Source organism: Triticum dicoccoides, chromosome 4B (genome assembly GCF_002162155.2).
Source record: "Triticum dicoccoides isolate Atlit2015 ecotype Zavitan chromosome 4B, WEW_v2.0, whole genome shotgun sequence".
Taxonomy (NCBI): Eukaryota; Viridiplantae; Streptophyta; class Magnoliopsida; order Poales; family Poaceae; genus Triticum; species Triticum dicoccoides.
The window spans coordinates 673,194,814-673,206,038 of NC_041387.1; the positions used below are offsets into that span (position 1 = coordinate 673,194,814).

An 11,225-nucleotide genomic window follows, 5' to 3' on the forward strand; every position below is an offset into this window, starting at 1 on the left:
ATTAATAAGGTGAGATGCTACTGAGAAAGGGGAGAGAGGTTTGTTTATCGAGAAATGTTATGGTGGTTGGTCCCAGAATCTTGTTCCTATGGTGGTGGTCATCAGGCCATCACTACAAGATATGTTAAAATAAACTGTACTCTTATTAGGTAAACTGTTACGCTAGTTTCCCTTTTATATTGAGTCGATCGAGAAATGAAGCCAAGAAGGAATATTTCACTGTCGAGTACACATACACTGCGTGCGCTATGCTAGAAGATTGTGTGGATTGAAAAGTAAAGCTGGCGGATAAGATACGAGATGTGGGCCGGGCTACCCGTAGCGATGTGCGATTAATCGAATGCTCGCTTGACCATAGTGATATATAGCACATGATAGTGCGCGCTTGTGATGCCATGACCATGACCATGATGACCATGAGTGGGTGCCGCGTGGACGTCCGTCGTCCTCTCCCTCGATTCTCATCCTACGATGGAGCACCAAACAGTGGCAGGCAGCCGCTACTGCTTTGGTCCCGCTCTGTCAAATGACGGGACGCAGATGAGATAGTGCGCGCCCCCGTCGTCTTTCTCCGATGTCTCTGTGTGTGTCTCTCTCCTATTGGACAGAGGCCCCTTTGCCTCGGCCTTCTTGGCGCATATTTTTGTTTCCTCCGTTTCTTGGGACAACCTGAAGTGAAGCTCTCTTGGGGAGGTGAGGCGGCGCGGCAATGGCTCACCGGCTGCTGCACGGCACCCTCCACGCCACCATCTTGGAGGCCGACAAGCTCACCCACCCCGACCGTGCCACCGGCGGCGCCCCCGAGATCCTCCGCAAGGTCGGTCGGTCACTCCCCCTCATTATCCCTGCCTGGCTTCAACCACGGCAGAGTGTAAGCAGAGTAGATTGCGTACGTAGAAAATAAAGAAGTTCGAGCCCAGAGGTCTGCAATCTTGTTCGGCAGTAGAGAAATTCTTGGTTTCTGTAGTTGAAAGCGAAATTTCTTTAAAAAATGATATGATACGCATGCGGCATGCAGTTGGTGGAAGGGCTCGAGGAGAGCATCGGGCGGGGCAAGGGGTCGACGCGGCTCTACGCGACCATCGACCTCGGCAGGGCGCGCGTGGGCCGCACGCGGGTCCTCGCCGGCGACCCGGTGAACCCGCGCTGGTACGAGGACTTCCACATCTACTGCGCGCACTTCGCCGCCCACGTCGTCTTCACCGTCAAGGCCGCGCAGCCCATCGGCGCCACGCTCCTCGGCCGCGCCTATCTCCCTGTCCGGGAGCTGCTCGACGCCGAGGACGGCCATGAGATCGAGCGCCGGCTCGACATCCTCGACGCGACCAAGCAGAAGCTCCCCCACGGGCCCACGATTCAGGTGCGGCTCAGGTTCTGCGACGTCGCCGCCAACCGCGGCGAGTGGGGCGCCGGCGTCGGCAGCGCGCGGAACCCTGGGGTGCCCTACACGTTTTTCTCCCAGCGGCCGGGGTGCAGGGTCACGCTGTACCAGGACGCGCACACCCCGGACGCGTTCGCGCCCAGGATCCCGCTCTCCGGCGGCCGGAGCTACCAGCAGGGACGGTGCTGGGAGGACGTGTTCGACGCCATCAGCGACGCGCGCCACCTCGTGTACATCACCGGCTGGTCCGTGTACACCGAGATCACGCTGGTACGGGACGCCGCCCGGCCGCGCCCCGGCGGCGACGCCACCCTGGGCGAGCTCCTCAAGCGCAAGGCCAGCGAGGGCGTGCGCGTGCTCATGCTGGTCTGGGACGACCGCACCTCCGTCGAGTCCCTCGGCATGACATGGGGGTACATGGACACGCACGACGCCGTGACGGCGAGCTACTTCCGCGGCACCGACGTGCGGTGCGTCCTCTGCCCGCGGAACCCCGACGCCGGCAGAAGCGCCGTCATGGGCCTGGAGACCGCCTGCCTGATCAGCCACCACCAGAAGATCATCGCGGTCGACCACGACATGCCGGTGAGGGGCAGCTCGAGCCGCCGCCGCATAGTCAGCTTCGTCGGCGGCCTCGACCTCTGCGACGGGCGCTACGACACGCAGTTCCACTCCCTGTTCAGGACGCTGGACACGGCGCACCGAAACGACTTCCACCAAATCAGCATTGCCGACGCGTCCATCGACAAGGGCGGTCCGAGGCAGCCATGGCACGACATCCATGCCAGGATCGAAGGTCCGGCCGCGTGGGACATCCTCTACAACTTCGAGCAGCGGTGGAGGAAGCAAGGTGGCGACCGTGATCTCCTCGTGGATCTGAACGCCTTGGCGAGCCTCATCATCCCGCCTTCCGCCGTGACGTTCCCCGAAGACCAGGAGGCGTGGAACGTGCAGGTGTTCCGGTCCATCGACGGCGGAGCGAGCTGCGGCTTTCCTACCACTCCCGAGGAAGCCGCCCGATCGGGCCTTGTGAGTGGCAAGAACAGCACCATTGACAGGAGCATCCAGGACGCCTACATCCACGCGATACGCCGCGCGAACCACTTCATCTACATCGAGAACCAGTACTTCCTTGGCAGCTCATTCGCGTGGAAAGCCGACGGCATAGAGCCGGAGGATATCGAGGCACTGCATCTGATTCCCAGAGAGCTTTCGCTCAAGATTGTGAGCAAGATTGAGGCTGGTGAACATTTCGTGGTCTATGTTGTGGTGCCAATGTGGCCGGAAGGTGACCCGGAAAAGAAATCCATGCAGGCAATACTAGATTGGCAGAGAAGGACCATGGACATGATGTACTATGACATTGCCATCGCACTTGAGGCCAATGGGATCGACGCGAACCCCAAGGACTACCTCACCTTCTTTTGCTTGGGGAACAGGGAAGTGAAGAGGAGCGAAGAGTATGAACCCGCTGATCGTCCATTGCCTGAGTCAAGCTATGAAAGGGCGCAGAAGGCCCGGCGGTTCATGATCTATGTTCACTCCAAGATGATGATAGGTACGTAGGTATATGCCCACCAGCCTCACCATGTTGCATGAATTCTTTTTGCACATGGTAGGCACTTACATGACATTTCATTTCTCCAATTAATACTCCTATCTTTGAAGCATAAGCAGAATTAATTATTGTCATCATTGAAATGTGCTAATAATTAATAACATACACGCATGTCTACCTGATTCTTTTTACAATAGACCATAAGTATCTCCACGCTATTGGTGTCGGAAATATACCAGATACTGTCACTAAAAACTAATTCATCCAACTTTAAACTGTCAGGACATGGCTCATGTGGTCCAAGTTACTTAAATCTGGCTAAACATTTAGTATGTTTGATTTCCAGTTGATGACGAATACATCATCATCGGATCTGCCAACATCAACCAGCGGTCCATGGACGGGGGAAGGGACTCGGAGATCGCCATGGGCGCATTCCAGCCGCACCACCTAAACGCCAAAGGCCAGGTTGCCAGAGGGCAGGTCCATGGCTTTCGGATGTCGCTGTGGTACGAGCACCTGGGCATGCTGCACGACGATTTCCTCAACCCTGGGAGCCTGGAGTGCGTCCAGAGGGTGAACAAGATGGCTGACAAGTACTGGGACCTCTATGCCAGCGATGAGCTCAACGACGACCTCCCTGGGCACCTTCTCACGTACCCAGTCGCCGTGAGCAAGGACGGCACCGTGACGGAGCTGCCTGGGGCCAAGTGCTTCCCTGACACGGAGGCTCCGGTGCTCGGAATCAAAGCCAAATTACTGCCCCCTATTCTCACCACATAGGGTATTTGCTCGGCAATGCTAGATGCTGCTTTTATGATGCGCTTCCCGCAGTGTAAGCTTATATCCTGTTATTGCTACCTCTATATGATGGTTCTAGTCTGAATCTATAGTTGAACGCTTGCCTCAAGCCTGAACATTCTATTGGCCCTAGTACCTCAACGAGCTGCAATGGCATAGTAGTGCTCACTTCACCCTCTGACTCCATAGGTGCGATAATTTTTGTATAGTTATAAGGCAATATGATTCAAAGTGCATGATGGTTAGAACAATCCACTACTAATACTTTAGAGTCACAATAAACAGAGACACATCTAAACCAATAAGTAATCATCTGTACATGTCCGAACAATTCATGAATAACAATCTAATGTGAATTACAATTACAAGTGTGGACCAACTTGTAACGTCCCGGACACAGCTACCGGTGGTGGTTACTCCTGGTGGAATCTAGTCTGCCCCCATAGATCGATACTAGTCTTTTCTGCGCACTTTGTCCCCACTCGAGACCAATTTCCCAGTTGGTCACCCATCCTGAAATTGCTCCAAGCCGAGCACACGTAACTTTGGAGTTCCTTCCGAATGCGCTCCGGAAAAAGAAGGAATTCCTTGTTGATATGAGTAGTCTATCATCCCTAATAAGTCAGGCTCTCACCTACACCCCCACTCAGAGGAGTCAATGTCCTCGTCGGGCCACAAGAATGTTTCCTTGTTGCACACACGTCTGTGCGTCCAGTCCAGCACATGTGCCATGCCATGTGCCACATCTCTAGCAGATCCTGCAAAACAGTCCTCCGAAAGCTGATTTGCGGTACCGCGATGGCTCCGGCGAAGCAGATCTGTTCCGTGCCAGAGCCCTGGCGGTACCGCAAATGAAATTTCATTTTCATATTAACATCAACTACAAATTCGTAGAGTGGATGCAATACACATAATAAAACTTGTACGGAAGCATGCACAATATAAGAAGTTGAAGCATGCACAATATAAGAGGCAGCAAGTTTTTCCAAAATAATGTTTCAGTCGAGCAAAATTAAACATGATCAAATCAAGCAACATTATTATTGCCAAGATCACCGCCACCACCACCGGCCATAGCACCACCATGATCATCAACATTGGCCGAAGAAACACCACCACCACTGACGGAAATAGTACCATCATCATCTCCATTGGCCAAGTATCACCACCACCTCCTCCATTGATGAAAGCATCACCACCATAACCTACATCGCCGAAAGCACCATGACTTCCTCCATTGCCGAAACCACCGCCACCACCTCCCTTGGATTGTGATTTCGGCCGTACGCCGGTGGGAGTAGAGAAGGTGCCCATCCTCGAGCTGGCTACTGAGACGGGAGGGAGCATGGTGGAAGAAGTTGGCAATGGCGGCGAGGACGGCTACATGGACGACGTGGTTGCCCTCCCGCTTCCGCTTCTTCCGGCGGTATAAGAAGTTGGTGCGGCGGTGGGGAAGCTGGTCACAAGAGGCACGGAAGGTCGAGGCAGCAACGATGGGGTCGGTGCAACGGTGGGGAAACCGAATGCGGTGGCTTTATGTGCTCCATGCCGTCAATTGGCAGTGCGACAAGGCAAGAAGGCGTGGGGACGAGAAGATCGGCGGCGGCGGTGGTGGGGTGGGGCGGCAAGAAAGGAGCTGAAATGTCCCTCCCGCCAAGTTGCTCCAGAGATAGGGGAAAAACAAATGGGAGGGGGGTTGACTGAACATATGCGGTGGCAGTGCCAAAATATACCGCTCCCCCCAAACAAATCCGGGATGGGCTATTTTGTGGGACCTGTGTGGGACAATTTGTCTCCCAGGTCCTGTAAAATGGCAGTTACTATAGTGGCCGTGGCGTTTTGCAGGATCTGCTAGAAATGCTCTAAAGAGACAACCACACGGGCGGGCGTTCTTTTGCAAAAGAAAACGTGGTACAACAGAATGTAGGTCTGGCCCGTACACTTTACATCCAACGGTAGCTGTTTACAAGCTTTCATTGGCACATGTTATATATTTTGGTGGCCGATCTATGATGAACTATATAAGGTATATATGTCTATGTAATCGATTTAACTTCATTTTGTATGTCTGCATGTGCCAAATATTCAGTTTATAGTGAAATATTGAAAAATTATGATAATATTTGCCTTTTTGCTTCATGCATGCTGCATGATCGAAAGAGGGACAGGGACGACGAATCTCTGCATTTCCTTGTAACAAGTTTGTGATAGAAGCATTTTATTTGTATCATGGAAATGTCTTATCTGTATGGAAACTTAAACGCGCACCTCCAAGAAATTAATCGGTTTATGATCGAGCAGCGCCTGGCCTAGTCGTTGGATGTACTGTTTACTAAAAAAAAAGAAGCAGGTGAGGTCTTGTGTGTTGAATGCCAAGTCAGGAAGGCCAACTAGATTGTTATATTTATATATGCACCGAAGTGGTGATGATAAAACTCGTAGCAAGAGGAAACAAACTACTCTTGCTAAGATGATACGAAATGTTCCTGCTCAGCTCCAAGGTCATAGGTTAGATAGGCACGTCCACTAATGTCGTTGCTTCGTCCTGCAAATACTCAACCACTGCGTGAGAAAGTTGACGAAGTAAATATCTGATTGACGTGATGACAATGGGTGCATTATTATGTGGATTTCATGACATATCTGTTGCAAAATATATAATTTTATAATTTGAAAAGCTTGATTTTACACATTCTGTACCAACTTGTGGAAAGAACAGGAGGAGTAGTCACTCTATATGTGTTTGGAAGGAGAATGCACCCATGAAGCACACGCATTAGTAGGTGACTTTATCTATGCATGTCGGCCTCGAGCTAGAAAACGATTGATTACCTTGCATGACTTGGCTTTTCTCAACTGCTCTTTGACTGATTTTGTGTGCACCAGTTCAGACTATGACCATTCACCAGGTAGTATGATAGAAACGCAGGATATTTAGATATTTAATTAAAGTAGAGTAATTCATTCACAAAAATAATAATTAAACTAGTGGAATTCATTTCTTTCTCTTGCCGGACGTTTCTTGTTTATAAATCTTTTCCTTAATTAATAATGGTGACAGGTGGTGAACTTTCCTGGAATTAGCCCTGCATGCATTATGGAGACTCGGGTGACATGGAGAAACAATCCAAGTTACTACTGAGTCGTACATCACATAGAGTTGCTTTATCTATCTGTATGTATACGCTGCATTGCTTCATTGATGGGAAAACGTGTAAAGGGGACCTTGTAAAGTTTATGCAAAATTGTTTAATCAACAGCCAGAGACCATTTCAATATGTTGGTCGGCTCCACCTGACTATGTCTATTGCTCCCGAGTTCGCACGCAGCTCACTGCGCCTATATAAACACATACACCCCCTGCATGTTCAAAGCATTACTCAGGCCACAAACACAAGAAAAGAAGAGCCAAAGAAACTAAACTCAAATGGCAACCTCCTCTTCCATCTTTTTGCTTGCTGCTCTTCTTGCCTTGGTCTCATGGCAGGGCGCCATGGCCTCTGATCCTGGCCCACTCCAGGACTTTTGTGTCGCCAGGTACTATCCAGTTTCTCATCATGTTTTCACAAAACACATATGTTGAAATGATTTTTTGGAAATTATATGCAAGTCGAAACAACTTTGTGAGATCTGAGCTTACATGTTATGTCTCCTCTATGCACCAGTGCGTGTCAACGGATTTGTTTGCAAGAACCCGATGGAGGTCAACGCTGATGACTTCTTCAAGGCAGCCAACCTCGACAAGCCTAGGGTGACCAACAAGGTTGGATCCAACGTCACTTTGATCAACGTCATGCAGATTGCTGGACTCAACACCCTCGGCATCTCAATTGCGCGCATCGACTATGCTCCCTTGGGTCAGAACCCACCACATACGCACCCTCGTGCCACTGAGATCCTCACGGTGCTCGAGGGGACACTCTATGTTGGCTTTGTCACATCCAACCAGCCCGCCCCCAACAGAAACAAGTTCCTCTCCAAGTTGCTCCACAAAGGTGATGTGTTTGTCTTCCCCGTGGGACTCTTCCACTTCCAATTCAACCCCAACCCCCACCAGCCCGCTGTTGCAATTGCCGCGCTCAGCAGCCAGAACCCAGGGGCTATCACAATTGCCAATGCGGTGTTTGGGTCGGACCCACCAATATCAGATGATGTTCTTGCCGAGGCATTTCAGGTGGAAAAGAATACAATAGACTATCTGCAGGCTCAATTTTGGGAGAACAACCACAACTAAGTCAGACATTTGTTGATAAACGGAAGATTATCGCATAAACCAAGGATTTGGTTGAATTTCTCAAGCATCCCTATCTATAAAATAAATGGAGAATATGTCATGCCGCTGTGTGTCTACAAGCCATGAATGTATTTCAGAGTTATGAATAATCAACAATATCTTTTTTCATCAATCTTATATGATGTCGTATGCTACTTTGGTTATTATGTGACGTATTTCCCATAACAAAAAAAAATTAATGGTTCTTTTCCCCTTCTCCGATACAATAAATGATCATCTAGTAATTTAATTTCAGTTTGCTGGTTTGGTTGAACACCTCGGGAAATTCTACATATATAGTGCTTGTGTGCAATACATGTGATGTACTATAATGCCTGCCATTGGTTATGATGAAAAAGGGGTTCCCCGCTTTATATTATAAAGCAACCATCACCGCATTACAACCGAGTAGACCAATACAAACAGACGCCATCACTGCACACAACAGACACGCAAGACAAGATACAAAGGTGCCGGGCACCGACACAGCACCCCACCGACTAGCAAGCTAACTACAGATATGCGAAGAAGACTGTTTGGAGCCGACGGAGACATCCACCATGAACCAGAATGGAGAGGTGAGATGGAGAACGAAGCCAAGACTCCAAAATGGTGCCTCGTAGAATGGTACAACCACTGATAGCGGCCACCGACCGATCATACACATCAAGTTTTCATCTGGAGCAAGACGACAGGAGTCAGTACACCGAAACGGAACCTATAGGAAGGATACGTTGTCAACGGACGCCGACATCATCGGCCAATACATGGACTTGGCAAGTGATGTACCCCAGCGTTTACACACCTCAATCGCAACCTAGCTCCGCTTAACACCTGCAACCAAGCCACTTGTGTGGACATTGCTGCCCTCCTGCACATGAGACGCATGCTCCGCCCACCAACGTCGCCAAGGCCGCTGCCCTGCTTCCAAACCCTTCCGAGACCAGCCAAAGTGTACGCCTTTGGTCCAAAAGGCAGCCCCCAACCGATGGGACCGAAGCATACATCCCGCCTCGAACACCATCGGAGCTATGGCAGTGCACACCGGCATGGTAAGGGGGAGGGGGAGCGGACGCATCCACGACCGGCACACCCCTCTGTCAGCGACGGGTGGCCCGACCACATTGACGCCGCCCATATCACTCTCGCGAACCTTCCCACCAAACACCCCATGTGCCACCCCACCCCGGTGGCCGGTGCAGCTCCACGCGAGGCCACCAACGACACCTGACCATCGGTGAGAACGACCTCGTAAATAGCCACCATCAACTAAAATTGCTCACCAGGGAAGCCCGCATGGGCTGCTCGCTATTGTCCACCGCTGGAGCAACGGAAACCGACCAGCCCACCCTCCATCCCACCGCCGCTAAGCCTCCACCGCCATCAGCCGAGGCCACGACGGCGGCAGCCGCCCGTAGCCCTGCCTGCCCTCGGCCTGCGACGTCTGGATATGGATTTGGCAGCCCGGAACGCAACCATCGCAAGCGCCCAGGGGCGCCCATCCACCAATCTGCGGGAAAGTGGGCAGCAGGGCGTCACAGCACCACATCTACCCATTGTGGCGCTTGGCCAGCGCCACGCTCTGGCCCGGGGCACCGGCCCGCACCAGCCCTGCATGGGCAAGAAGACCCAGAGGCCCCGCCGTCTGCAGAGACGGCTGGGCTTTGCCCAGCCACGCCCTCGAACAGCATCCAGGGCTAGTGGGATAGAGGGTCCACCCGGTCGCCTTGCGGTGGTGGCGCGGGAGGAGGGAGGATGACTTCTCTTCCCAATCATGTCTGCCATTGGTTATGACGCGTGGAAAACGCAATTGACTAGAAGATGGACGAGGGGCCCACAATCCCAGGGGGCACGCCTACCACTAGTCGCGCCACCCAGGCTTGTGGGGTCCCGACCTACTGCTCCATTTGACCTAATTCCTGGCCTATAAATTTCCAATATTCCCGGAACCCTAAGAGAGACAAACGAGAGAATTTTATCGATGTCGTAAGACTTTGTTCCGAAACAAGCCTATCTAGAGGCCTGTTTTGGAGCTCTGTCGAAGGGAGGAACCATTGGGGTAGCCATCTTCATCAACCTTGTTGCCTCCATAATGATATATGAGTAGTTCCTTGAGGACCTACGGGTACACATATCTAGTAGTAGCTAGATGACTTCTTCTCTCTCTCTCTGTCTCTCTCTCTCTATATATATATATAGGATGGATTTTCCCTATATATATATATATATATATTGGAATCTTCAATATAATGATCTCCTCTAAGATCAATCCGATGTAGTTATTATGGTGTGTTTGTTGTGGTTCGATGATTTGTGGATTTATGATCAAATTTTTCATTGAACATAATTGATGTTTCTTTGTTGTATGATTGAGTAGCTATGTATGCTTTTTGATTTATTTGTCTTCTCTAGCGAACATAAATGGGTAATTCTTCAGAGGGGGTGATGCATAGTACTGGGTTCAACCTCACGGTGATCTTGAACAGTGACAAAAAGGGGCAAAGGAACATGATGTGTTGTTGCTACTAAGGATAAAACAACCGGGATTGATCTTTTTGCTAGGTTTCTTTCTGTCATCTTGCTTATTGCGTTACCCTATTTCTTGCAAACTTAATATTTTGACATGCATGTTGGATAGAGGTCTTGGGGTGGAGTAACAGTAGTAGATGCAGTTGGATTACGGTCTACTTGTCATGCACGTGATGCCTATACAAGATTATCCCATAATGATCATAGTATGAATGTTGTTTATCTGTCAATTGCCCAACAGTAATTTGTTTACGATGCCATTACTAGCTTTCAAGAAAGAAGTCACTATTGAACCTATGGCCCCGGGTCCATTATGTATTATTATTTGTGTTTCTCTATTACTCTCTTTACTATTTTGCCATTTGCCATCACTGTCTATCACTATTTTCTTTTAACCTTGTAACTAGCAAAACGAGGGGATTGACAACCCCTTTACCAAGTCGGGTGCAATAATTTATTTTATTTGAGTGCGGGTGCTGCTTATCTTGCTAGCTTGTAGACTCCTACTAGTTCGATAAACCTTGGTTCTTAACTGAGGGAAATACTTTTTTTGTGCTACATCACCCCTTCCTCTTCGAGGAAATCCAACAGCTCCTACGGGAATAGCAGGGAATTGGTGTTGCATGACCCCATCTGTAAAGCACTGAGGGTGTGTAGCTCCTCCGACTTGCAGTCGTGTGGCG

The 11,225-nt window shown here is 50.3% G+C and overlaps 2 protein-coding genes across 2 annotated transcripts; both read left to right on the forward strand.

Annotated features, from left to right (window-relative positions):
- The first annotated feature begins 541 nt into the window (after positions 1-541).
- LOC119292258 (phospholipase D alpha 2-like) lies at positions 542-3,849 on the forward strand. The gene is made up of 3 exons (XM_037571094.1): positions 542-817; positions 1,019-2,939; positions 3,286-3,849. Exons 1-3 carry the CDS (start codon positions 710-712, stop codon positions 3,720-3,722), a joined length of 2,466 nt encoding a protein of 821 aa, XP_037426991.1. The 5' UTR covers positions 542-709; the 3' UTR covers positions 3,723-3,849.
- A 3,583-nt stretch (positions 3,850-7,432) lies between these two features.
- LOC119294294 (germin-like protein 8-5) lies at positions 7,433-8,056 on the forward strand. The gene has a single exon (XM_037572507.1). The coding sequence runs from the start codon at positions 7,438-7,440 to the stop codon at positions 7,972-7,974; it is 537 nt and encodes a 178-aa protein (XP_037428404.1). The 5' UTR covers positions 7,433-7,437; the 3' UTR covers positions 7,975-8,056.
- Positions 8,057-11,225: the final 3,169 nt, after the last annotated feature.